General features: G+C 46.3%; 1 protein-coding gene across 1 annotated transcript in view; it reads right to left on the bottom strand.

Moving 5' to 3' along the window:
- CHN2 (chimerin 2) overlaps nucleotides 1-13397 on the bottom strand; it is a 194124-nt gene that overhangs the window by 95184 nt on the left and 85543 nt on the right. Inside the window, exon 3 of the mRNA XM_039524781.1 lies at nucleotides 12340-12395. Coding sequence (XP_039380715.1) covers nucleotides 12340-12395 — 56 coding nt within the window. The remainder of the gene's footprint in view (nucleotides 1-12339; nucleotides 12396-13397) is intronic.

Below are 13397 nucleotides of genomic sequence, written 5' to 3'. Positions count from 1 at the left end.
TATTTACCATTCAAACCTGCTCATGTGAAACCCACGTGGTAGGCGGAGACCACCTTCGAGAGGAACAAAGGATGTGGGTGGAGCTGGACCTTATCCTTATGGAACACCGTGTACGGGGGCTCAGAGGTCAGGGCCCTGAGTTCCCAGACCTGCCTAGCCAACGTGATCACCACCAGGAAGGCCACTTTCCATGAGAGATGTGACCAGGAGCATGTAGCTAGTGGCTCAAACGGGGGACCAGTCAGCCAGGCCAGCACCAAGTTCAGGTCCCACTGCAGGACTGGGGGCTTAACATATGGGAAGAGACAATCCAATCCCTTAAGGAATCGGCCAGTCATAGCATGGGAGAATACCGTGTGCCCCTGCACTGGTGGGCGGAAGGCCAATATGGCCACCAAGTGCACCTTGACGGACAAGGGCGCCAGGCCCTGGGCTCTAAGGTGAAGGAGGTAGTCCAAAATTAGCTGGATCGGTGCCGCCACGGGGGAGACGCCCCACTCAGCTGCCCATTGGGAAAACCGAGACCACTCTGCCAAGTAGGCTCTGCTCATGGAGGGCCGCCTCCTTTCCAAGAGGACGTGCTGAACCCCTTCCGAGCACATCCTTTCCTCTCGGCCTAACCATTGAGCAGCCACGCTGTGAGGTGGTGTGCCGCTAGGTTGGGGTGGAGGAGACGGCCCTGGTCCTGAGAGAGCAGGTCCAGGCGGGACGGTAAGGGCCACGGTGGGGCGATGTGAGGGTCCCATACCAATGCTGCCTGGGCCATGCTGGGGCAATCAGGAGGACCCGGGCCCTGTCCATCTTTATCTTTTCCAAGACCTTGCTGATCAGCAGGAACCGGGGGATGGCATAGAGAAACTGGCTTGACCAGGATAGGAGGAAGGCATCAGAGATAGCGCCCCATCCCAGGCCCCCCTTGGAGCAGAACCGGGGACAGCGACAGTTCTGTCAAGTCGCAAACAGCTCCACTTGGGGCGTTCCCCACTCTTGGAAAAGTCTGTGCATCACCTCTGGGTGAAGGCCCACTTGTGCCAAGAGGAGAAATCCCTGCTCAAGCAATCCGCCTATGAGTTCTGGGCGCCTGGTAGGTGGAAGGCCTGTAGGCAAATGTTGTGGGCTATGCAGAAGTCCCACAGCTTGAGGACTTCCAGGCAAAGGATTGGGCCTCCCCTTGCCTGTTGATGTAAAACATCGAGGCCGTGTTATCCATGAGAACCCTGACCACCCAGCCCTCCAGGTGCAAGAGGAAGGCCATGCACGCCAGCCACACTGCCCTGAGCTCCTTGATGTTTATGTGGAGGGCCAGGTCCTGCGCAGACCATAGACCTTGGGTCCGAAGGCCTCCCACATGGGCTCCCCACCCCAGGTCCAATGCAGCGGACATTCCATCGATGGGGGCCTGCCTCTGACCGGGACCCCACGGAGCATGTTCCCTGGGGAGGACCACCATAGTAGGGAGGCGATCACTGGTTCAGGCATAGTGAGGACCTTGTCCATCCTGTCTCTGGCCTGGGAGAACACCGAGGCCAACCAGAGCTGGAGGGGCCTCATCCTGAGTCTGGCATGGCGAATCACATATGTGCATGCCAACATGCGACCCAAGAGCTGGAGACACGCTCTGGCTGTTGTCACTGGAAACTTTGTGACAGTGTTGATGAGCCCTTTCAGGGTCTCGAACCTGTTCGGTGGGAGGGAGGCTCTGGCAGACGTGGCATCCAGGACTGCCCCGATAAACTCTATGCATTGTACCAGGACTAATGTGGAGTTGGTGTCATTTACCAACAGGCCCAGAGTGGCGCCATGTGATCCTGCACCTGCAACCGGGAGCTGCCCTTGACCAGACAGTCATCCAGACAGGGGAAGATCTGGACCCCGGGGCGCCTGAGGTAGGCCGCCACCACAGACATACACCCTGAAGGCAGTGGACAGGCCAAATGGGAGGACCGTAAATTGGTAGTTTCCTGTCCAACCGTGAAATGGAGGAAGCGCCCGTGCCCCTCGAATATATGGATGTGGAAGTACGCGTCCTGCAGATCGAGGGCAGCATACCAGTCCCCGGGATCCAGGGAGGGAATGATGGAGGCCAGGAAGACCACGTGGAACTTGAACTTCACCATGTACTGATTCAGGCCTCGCAGGTCCAGGATGGACCCGAGCCCCGCTTTGGCCTTCGGGTAAGGAAATAGTGGGAGTAGTAACCCTTGCATTTGAACTCTGCTGGCACCACTTCCACCGCTCCTAGGCCAAGGAGCAGCCCTACCTCCTGCTCGAGCAGGGCCTCGTGAGAAGGGTCCCCCCGGAGGGACGGGGGTGGAGGGTGGTTGGGCAGGGTAGAGGTAAACTGGAGGGTGTAGCCCAAGGAGATGGTGCCAAAGACCCATCATCTGAGGTCAGCCGCAACCACTCCGGGAGGAAAGCACACAACCGGTTGGAGAAGTGAAGCTTTATTGTGGGTGGATCCCTGATGTGAACTGGTAGGTCTTCCCCAGGCATCCCATCAAAACTGCCGTTTCCCTGCCTGTTTGCTCTTGGAGGACCCAAGCTGGGGGGGGGGCAGACCGAGACTGCCTCTGTGACCATTTCTTATAGTCCCACAACTTTTTATAAGAGGACTTGTATTTAGAGTGGGTGGCCTGGGTGGGAGCCTGCTGTGGCTTAAACTTAGGTCTAGCGGGTCTCGCTTCCCTTCCCCGCCCCCCGGCCCGGCCCGGCCCCGGCAGGTCTCGCTTCCCTCCCCCACCCCCCGTCCCGTCCCCGGCAGGTCTCGCTTCCCTTCCCCCCCCCCCCCACGGCCCGGCCCCGGCCCCGGCGGGTCCCGCTTCCCACCCAGGCCCCGGCGGCTCCCGCTTCCCCACCCCCTTACCCGAGCGCGTCTCCGGCGAGGCCTGAGCTTCGTCCCGCTCAGAGCCGCGTGGTGAGGGGGCGGGGCTGTGAGCTCCAACGGGGCCGGGGCCTGAGCCCCGCCCCGCTCAGAGCGGCGTAGGGAGAGGGCGGGGCTGCGAGCTCCGGGCTGAGTTCCCAGCCCCGCCCCCTCCCCACGCGGCTCGGATCGGGGCGGGGCTCAGGCGCTCGGACGGAGACTCGGCGCTCTATGCGCCGAGGCTCCAGGAGAGGGGCGGAGGCGGGAGCCTCCGCTTTTCTCTTGGGGGCCCCTGCGGAGCCCGGGGCCCGGGGCAAATTGCCCCCCCCCTCTGGGCGGCCCTGGGGAGCTCCGCGGGCCGCAGGGAAGAGCTCCGCGGGCCGCATGCGGCCCATGGGCCGCATGTTTGAGACCCCTGGTCTAGCCTCTCCCCCAGCCTTGCTCCGGTGCCGCGGCAGAGGAGGCCTCTTCTTAGCCTTCTTGGCGTGGCCCATGGATGGGAAGCAGTGCCGACTGATAGATGGCGCCGGGTGGTTGCCGCACACTGACACCGCGGTACCCGGTGCTGACTTGGAGCGGCGCACTGGAGTCTGGGTCAACGGTGACTCCATTAGGATGGCCTGGAGCCTAATCTCTCTCTCTCTCTCTCGGTCCAAGGCTTGAACGACTTGCAAATCTTGCAGCGATCGCTGAGATGGGTTTCACCCAAACAGCGTAAACAGTCCGCGCGCGGATCACTCATTGGCATCGGTCACCTACAAGTGTCGCACAACTTAAAACCCGGGGCACGGGTGCACTAACTAAACTAAACTAAAACTACTAACTACAAGTACTACTACACTGAACGAACAAGAGTTCTGGAGAAGAGCTGTAGCAAAGCTGGAGCAGAGCTGTTCCGAAGCATCTTCACTGGTAGCAAGAAGGAACTGAGGGTGGGGGGAGCACGCAGCGCCCCTTATACCACGCCATGGAAGTGCCACTCCAGGGGTTGCTAAGGCTGTTCCCCTACAGGTACTGCTAGGGGGAAAATTTCACAACTGACCAACACAGTTTCCACCATTCATGCATCATCTGTGCCTGATCAGCATTATAAAGTGTTGACCAGTGAGGCGAGTACAGAGAGAGGGAGCACTCAGGACCACCATGCCAATAGACAAAGATGGTGATTATCATAACCACCCAGCCTGGACCAATAAAAAAGGTCACCTCTCTACTATAAGAGTAAGTGTGAGCCCTAACCTCCAATAATGGTCGGATCTAAGAAGTGTGCAATCACCAATCCCAAACCAATCCCCCTCCCACAATTCAGAGTGACCACTATTGTCTATGGAGCCAGAAACCATTCTGAACAGTTCCAAGATTATTGTTTTAGCCATGAGATCCTTGAAGAGTCATCATCTGCATGGATGCTAAAATCACTCAGGGCAATAAGCCTCAGTGACTCCAACACCAGGGTAGATAAGCAATTTGTTAACTCAATCAGGAAATCAGAACTGTAGTAGCCTGTAAACATAACTATTCCAGGATCCATACACAAGCTGAACAAACAAATTTAATTTTAGAGTCGGACACTTCCTATGCTTAAACTCAAATTAAACCAACACAACCACTGCATGTCTGAACTGTCCTTCTGAAGCTCAGGTTTCAGGGAGTCTGGGCATTCCAACCCTGATGCCTTACACAAAAGAATAAATGGACACAAATCTGACATCAGGAATCATAACATTAAAAAACCAGTGGGAGAACACTTCAACCTCTCTAACCACTCAGTGACAGACTTGAAGCTGGCAATTTTACAACAAAAAAACTTCAAAAAACAGACTCCAAAGAGAGACTGATGAACTTGAATTGATATGCAAATTAGATACAATTAACTTAGGTTTGAACAGAGACTGGGAATGGTTGGGCCATTACACTAATTTAATCTATTTCCCCATGTTAAGTATCCTCACACCTTCTATGGGTCATCTCGATTATCACTTCAAAAGTTTCTGTTTTTTAATCCTGCTGATGACAGCTCATCTCAATTGATTGGACTCAGAGTTGGTATGGCTACTTCCACCTTTTCATGTTCTCTGTATGTATAAATATCTTCTTGCTGTATGGTCCAGTCTATGCATCTGATGAAGTAGGCTGTAGCCCATGAAAGCTTATGCTCAAATACATTAGTTAGTCTCTAAGGTGCCACAAGTATTCCTGTTCTTTAGACTGTTAAAGTACATTCTCCCATCCCCCTACCAAAACACTTATTGGAACATTTATTCTAGGTCCATGATTTCCCCCCCTATGTTACAGCATATTCTCCGAAACACAGTACCAGAAGTTTATATTCAATACTTAGAACTAAATTAACCTCTCTCATTAAATCTATTCGTTAACTTGTCTAATTATGCATAGTTCTTTTAAATAATTTTAAAGCTTTACTACATTTTAATATCCTTGAAATTGTGATTCCTTTTTAGACCAGGATACTTTGGCCCAGAGTGATATTCAATGTACAGCATATTGCAATAAAGTCCTATGCCATTGTGCAGGATAATTCTTCACAAAACTATTGGGAATCATGCATTTGGGAGATGAATATGCCATAAGATGGCAGATTGTCATTTCAAGTTATCATCTGCATCCAAGTCACACTGCACTGCAATGAGAAGACACCCTGAAGAGTTCTTTCCATTTAAGTACTCTCACAGAAATAACACCCCTAATTTCAATAACTGTTCTCTCTCCTTTACTTTATTCTATGAGAAATACACTTTAATTTAGCCATTAAAAATGAGCTAAATGTTTAAAGTAAAAAGGGGTCTGGGAGGTAAGAGCCATTTATTCTCAAATCATAGAGATTAAATAGTGCTACTTTAATTGCATTACTGATCAAATCTTCCAATCTTTATTTATCAAAACCCTCATCTGGGGTCAATGGAAGCTTTAACTAAGGACTACAGGTTTTGGCCTTATGTGTATACCAAAAAGGTACAATAATACATATATTCCAGATGACAGACAATCCTTCATGTGTGGCAAGATTAACAACTGCTTTGGACTTGATTCTCTGGGGCACTATCTCCCCGGTGTCAGTGATCATGGGAGTGGGTCATGGGTAGGACAGGGAAGGGGGAGCCACAGCAGAGTGGAGCTCCATTATGCCTAATATTGTATCCCAGTGGCATAGGATCCTTCATGGACCTTGCATCTGGGGAATTTAGGGCTGCTTCTCTGCATCCCTAACTTACACCAGTGTTAGGCAGCCCTAAATAAGGGAACTGGTTTACATGTCCCTCCAATCCATGGACAGAGTGGAGAATCAAGACTTTAGACTCAGCAATGTAAGTGTGCTCATTTCTGGCAATGAAGACAATTTCTCTAAAAGTTTAGCCAGATATCTTTTGCACTTAGAATTATGCCTAATGATTTTATAATCATTTCCTGTCTACCATCCATAAAAACAACTCTCAGTTCAATTCGACCTCAAGAGAGAAGCCTAGTAAGATGTGAAGGTTCAGAAAAAGGAGGAGTTAATCTTTAGATTAGTTCATGTTATGGCTGGATTACCACTATGAGCTCAGCACAAACTGCATCTCAGAGACTCATCAATGCAACAGGTTAGACAAGATCGTAAGCCCCTTTAAAACAAAACAGAAAAGTCTTGTGTGGTATCTCAGCAGTTGGCTAATGTAAAGTTCTCACCTCAAACAAATCATTTAAAACACCTATTTAGAAACCTTATGTTCACAAGACCTAGAGAGACTGAGTGTCCTTCTAAACATAATAAATAAAGAAATGGAGAGTTCATTTTACAAGTGATTCCTAAGTAGCTTAACCTTGAAAAAAACATAACTACAATATTACAATTCTAGCAAGTGATTGAGTCTACTTACCTCTTTTTATTATAATTGAACTGTTACCTACTTGTCAGTCAGTCAATGAGGGATCAAAATATTCACTCTTGGTTTTGCTAAAAGAATTCTCTCATGACACTGTCAGACTATTTAAATTAGTACTAGTAGTATTTTAGTAACACCTAGTGTCCCATTTTACACAGTCACTGTACACACATTTAATTAAAAGATGGTCCCTGCCCAAAAGATCTTATGATCAAAGTAACAGTTTACAGTCTAAGCCAGGGATTGGCAACCTTTGGCACACGGCCCACGCCGCTTCCTGCAGCCCCCATTGGCCTGGAGCGGCAAACTGTGGCCAGTCGGAGCCGCAATCGGCTGAACATGTGGACCCGGCAGGTAAACAAACTGGCTCAGCCCGCTAGGGTGCTTACCCTGGCGGGTCACGGGTCAAAGGTTGCCGATCCCTGGTCTAGGCAATCCTGCCTAGGTAACAAAATGATAAGTTTTATGTGTTTCGGTGTGACCACTGGTCCTGGGGTGACCACAATGAAGTCTGGGGTGATGGTGGACCAAGGCAAAGCTAGAGTCTCCAGAGGGACTAATGTGCCATGGGGTCTAGTCCGGGGCATCTGGGTACATGCACAGCACTCACAGGAATCTATGTAAACTTGGACTTTGACCCAAATGTGGGGCCACCAGAAAAAATAAAGGGCAACCATGCAGGAGGTGTTAAGGTAGCCAAAGTGACCCATCAATGGAGTGTTGTGGCACAGTTCTAGCACCTTCAGTTGGGGGCATCCCAGGGGAACATATATGGGAAGGATGTTATCCTGTCCCCCAGGGAGTGAGGCATATTAGCCCCTACTGGCGTTGACTTGGTTCCTTGGGTGAATGGGTCTTCTTTTGAGGTGGACTGGATGTAGGAGACCAGTTCTTAATTAATTGTGGCATTGACAAAATTAGTAGGCTTGAAGAGATAGAGGGGCTTGAAGGTAGGTACCTTGTTTTCCTGGTAGTATTCCCCCTTTCATGATGGAGTATCAGCTTTCCCACTTTGGTTTCCCAGGTGGTAGGTGATAGTAAACTCAAATTGAGACAAGAACAAAGCCCACTTTAATTGCCTCTGGTTCAAAGTTCAGGTCTTGCAGCGGTACATGAGGTTCTTCTAGTCAGTAAAAACCTGTACCGGGTGCCAAGCTTCCTCAAAGTGGTGACACCATTCTTCAAAAAGCAATTTTGACTGCAAGCAGCTCCTTTCCCAGTATTTCATAGTTCATTACTATGGGGGTGAATTTCCAAGCGTAGTAGGAACATGTGTACAGAACTGGCTGGGGTCCAAGTTGCTGTGAGAGTATCACCCCGAGAGCCACATTGAGGCATGTGCCAGAATCAGAGACGTGGTGAATGCAGTATTGAGGTGGTCAACAGCTGGATATCTCAATATTTTGGGTGTTAATTGCTTATTTCTGTGCTGCTGCGGCTTGTGGTGCCCGGCACTTGGCCTGCAGCTCAAGGCAGGCTCTGTGCTGTTGCACAAGGGTCGCATCTTACCGGAGCCAACAGCCTGGCTCCTCCTCTGGCTCCTCATGGCTCAATCCAAGGTGCCATTTCAGATTTTGGTTTTTGTGTGTGTGTGTGGGGTGGGGTGGGGTGGGGGGGGGAGTGCTGTCTCTTTAAGCAAAGCACTCAGGAGCCTGAATGCATTTTCAGCCAGCAGCAGCTGCTGGCAGCAGCACTCATTCCTGAACCAGCAGCAGACAGGTTCCTCCAACTCATTGGCGACCGGGTGTACAGGGGAGGCGGACACCTCGACAGCAGCACAGAAGTAAGCAATTAACACCCAAAATATTGAAATAAATGGTATTCTAATATTGTTTAACAGCGTGATTAAAACTGTGATTAATCACAGCTACTTTTTTAATCTCACAATTAATTGTGATAATTTTTTTAATCATTTGACAGCTCTAGTATTGATGATGATGATGATTATTATATTATTTTGTTCCGTTAGAATCCTAGGTCTCACATTTCAGCTGAGAAAAAGGCATTTCTGCAAGAGAGAAAAAGACCCTCTCCCTTTCATTATCATACAAAATTAGAGAGGAAACTGCTTTTTCTAGGAACCATATTTTTTGCTTGCTTTAGACACAACCCAGCTGGAATTCAGAACAATGAACATAGCAATTAGCTGACATTTCTCTACATAATAATATAGGTTAGAGCTCTAAGGCCTTGTCTACACTAGGGAAATTTCAGACAAATTTCTCACTGTTGCTAACACTGGTTCAGCTGAACCACTGTTAACAATATTGAAAGCCCTAATGTAGCTAAGCCCACTAACCCGCACACTGTTATCAGCACTGTGTCAATAAGTCTTGCTCTGAGCAGAACAGTAAAAGCTAACTAAACGGAGTGGCTTTAAACATGTAGCCTACTACAGAATATAATATATTTCAAGACTCATTGCAAGACACCCCCTCTCCCATCTCCCTCTTCCCAAAAAGAGAGAGAGAGAGAGAAAAGAAAGAAAACTGTAACAAACTCACGGTTTACCCATAGTTACTGAAAATGCCCCCAAGTCAAACACTGTCAGCATTCATCCTGTAATTCCTTACTTTATTAACACTAAAATATTTTTGAAAAAAGACTCACTTAAATTAAAAACAACATGTTGAAATGGCATTTTCAAACTGAATGCTATTAAAAATATTATTCTGGTATAAAAACAAAAAGTGGCACATCTTGTTTTAACTCTGCTGCAAATGTGTCATTTTCAACCACTGTTTCAGCAGAATAATCCCAGAGAGCCACTACATACATTGACTTTCTATCATAAAAGAATACACTTCTTTATTGTATATCTTTATACTTGCAAACACCAGCACACTGTTCTAGAAACTCATTCCAGCTGAATATTGCTTTTTTAAGTAAACTTTTTATTTGTAAAGGATGCCCATCATTAAAATATTGGGTAATAGGTAATAATTGGAGATATACCAATCTCCTAGAACTGGAAGGGGCCTTGAAAGGTCATTGAGTCCAGCCCCCTGCCTTCACTAGCAGGACCAATTTTTGCCCCAAGATCCCTAAGTGGCCCCCTCAAGGATTGAACTCACAACCCTGGGTTTAGCAGGCCAATGCTCAAACCACTGAGCTATCCCTCCCCCCCCTATTGTGGAAGAAATCTAGAAAAAACAAGGATACTGGCATTAATCTGATGTTATTGGAAAGACAGGATATTCACAGTACTCACACTGCCTGTGGTTATTAATTAGAAATCATTAGATATCCCAATGCTCAACAGTTCAGCATGTATCTCACTGGAGTGATGACCTGTTTTTGCTGACAAGATTTTTATGCAGGTGGCAGTGGGAAAAGAGTGTAATTAGGAAAGCTCAAAGATACAGAGCCATAAATTACTTTACAGTCCTGTCTTAACTTTTACACAGACTGTTTACGTACTGCAGGTGCAATGGGTAGGGGAGAGGCTGCAGTCCTGGCAGGAGAGAGGAGAGCCAGAGACCACCAGACAGGACTATAAGGAGAATGATGAGTCCTTGGCCTCGGAGGACCCCCTCTGCTGAACAGTTCCTGCCTGTGGAGAGCTCCCAAACACCTGGCTGGTGAGTGAGAGAGCTGGGACCATGACAGTGTAGTTGCAGAGAACTCCCTGCATGGCCCTGGGGCAGGTGACACTGGATCCCTGCAGGTGCCAGGTGCAGGAGGGAGGCTGCAGTCCTGGTGGGGCAGAGCAGAGACCCCCGGCCAGGACTTAAGGACGAAGATGTATACTAGAATTTATGAGACTTTGTGATGTGCGCCTCACCTGTCAAAAGGTTATCAGCCACCAAAGCAAGGCACCATGTTTGAGACAGTATGCTATTGCAGAGTTCTTGATTGGCCTGTTTGCCTACACATTTACTCCACTAGCAATATCCTTTTAACTGCTATGCTTCTTGATTAAGTTGTATTTCTTCAACCTACAACTGAGTAGTGAGTGTAGATAAGGCAGAAGTGGGGAGTGAGTGATACTCTTCCTTGCCTATTACCCATGGCTTTTTTGAAGATATGATACTGAATGACTATGAAATAACTGATTATCTGGATTTTCACTTAATAAAAATCTTAATGGGCTCTCCTTCTGAAAACTGCTACAGCCCTTGAGCACTAGCTATCATCAGTTTTGTGTGGGAAAATAAGAGAAAAGTTTTGTTAAAGCACTGGAGTCTCAAAGGGTCACCATGTTGGTGTCTTTCTTGAGCAGCATTTTTGACAGGGACAGAGTGAGAGAGACTTTAACCACACTAGCATTTTGCTTGTCTCTTTTATGATCTTGTACGCTCAGATGACAGAGCATGAAGGCTTTCCTTCTTGTGCCAAAATTTTGCCCTACTCAGATAACTGCTAGCTGGCATCTATGAGAGAAAGTGTAAAGCTTGGTCTTATGATTGGGCTGAGAATCAGGAGATTTGCATTCAATTCCTGGGTCTGGTGCAGATTTTTTATGTGACCTTGGGAAAGTCATTTGATCTGTCTGTGCCTCAGTACAACACTTCCTTGCACCACAGAAGTGTTGTGAGGATAAATGTTTTAATGTTTGAGAGGCACTCAGATACTACATTGATATCGGCTATTTAAACAAACAATAGCATTGGGGAGGAGGGCAAAGCAGATAATTAAGACTTTTGGGAATATCACACTAATAAATTTCTATGTATTTCTTCTTATATATTCAGGAGGTTTTAACATCACAGCTTGTATATTTTTAATTGCATTTGATTACTGTATACAATTTATATAGAGAAGAACTCAGTATTATTAGTAATAATCATATTTATTATTGTAACTATATGTATTGTAGGAGCTTGCAGCCACTTTGTCCTTGACATGTTAGAAGCCAAAACCAACCCAAATTTTATTGATTTATTGGAGAAATCAATATATACTTACAATATCCTATTTTTATAATTACCAAGACACAGTACGAAAGGAAGGAGTATTACCATATTCAAAAGATAACTAGATAAACTAGGAGAGATGAATGCCATTAGAAAAAAGCAGACAAGCATGAAAATGTTGATTCAGCAGTCTTTCAGCTCCATAGATTTCTTACATTCTACAAACTTTAAAATTTCCATGACATGCCAGAACAAAAGTTCTAATACTATTAATTCAATATTTTATCTTGAACACTCTCACTAACGTTGGACAGGCAAGCCTTCTTTCATGAAAAAGTGCTTTTTATGAAGAAATTGCATGAATTGAGTGAAGACATGTTGCATATCTTTAAATATGTAGATATATGGACCTTCTCCTACAACACTATGAAAAAAGGGAAACACATCATTTAGGTATTGCGCAGAGCACAGTCATACAATGCCCTGATTAGCATCTCCACAAGGAAAGGGTAATGGTTAAATCTTGTGTATGCCCATCTTGGAGCTGATTTAACAAATATTAATCCATTTTTAAAGACTCACCTTATAATCTGAAAACAATTATATAAAATATATGTTTCACAGTATTTTAGAAAATGGAAACAGACAGTTGCTCTCAGCATATACTAAAGATCCCCAATATAAATACACTACTGACAATTCATCAGATTTAACAAGATACAGTAAAAGAAGAACTGACCTCCTGAGGACAAATGATTCTCTTGGGACGTGGTGCCTCCTGTTGTAACTGATACACTGTCAAATATAAAAAAGCAATAATAATTAGAGGACTGCAATATACACAAACTTTCATTCAGATATTTTTAGCCAGATGCTTCAGAGAAAATGCAAATAAATATAAAAAAGCGTGGGGTACAGAGACATTTTTAGAATGCATGCAAGTCAAATCATTTATATGGAAATTAGTCATGGAATTGTACACTGGTAACATTTATTTATTTTTTTATTCATATAATCCCAATTTAGTTTTGTATTGTTGCTGGCACTGTGTATTTCCATACTTTGCTTGCAAGACTAGATATAACAAATCCTTCTGAATGTTTCAAGATAAAACTCCTCTGCTGCGTATAGTATTACTGAAGAGCTCAATAGTAGAATTTTTAAATAAAATTCCAGTGTTTTTGACTTGGCTAGGAAAGAACTGCAACGAACTACCAAGAAAGTTCACTAGAATCTTATCAATGCATACTGAAGACATGAGTGATAGCTATTTATGAATGAATGAATGAGACCCCTAGTGCTTCCACATGCTAACTTTTCCCCACTTTCCTTTTCCTTTTAATGTGCTACCTAAGATCCTCAAATATATTTCAGATCAACTTTGCTCATCCTAAGGGTTCCCAAAGTCAAATTAATTCTGAGGGTTCTAAGGCAAGGGACAGCAACTGAGTGAACTCTGGGTCTCACCTCTCCCATAGTTCCTTATAGCTGACCCCTACTACTCTCCCTTCATGTATTCAAGGAGGCTCCTTCCTTCCTCTTTCTATTCCACAAGTAGTGAATGTGGGTTGACACATGATGACGGCAAGCAATTACAATGCAAATAGAGTGCCTCTTTTCTCGGCTTTAGTAAAAATCCCAAAGCTTGGCTTGCTCCCTTGAAGAGAAGCCCTCTGTATGTAGACCTCTATACACATGTAGAGGGGAGATGGGCATCCCATCTCTATGGTATTGTGATCACTAGTCCAAGATCCCAATGGGCTGTGGATCAGCAAGATGGCACGTTGTGGGAAGAAG

The sequence above is a fragment of the Mauremys reevesii genome, linkage group 2 (genome assembly GCF_016161935.1).
Source record: "Mauremys reevesii isolate NIE-2019 linkage group 2, ASM1616193v1, whole genome shotgun sequence".
Taxonomy (NCBI): domain Eukaryota; kingdom Metazoa; phylum Chordata; order Testudines; family Geoemydidae; genus Mauremys; species Mauremys reevesii.
Note: the sequence above shows the minus strand (reverse complement) of the source record. Positions and strands in the feature narration are given on the sequence as shown.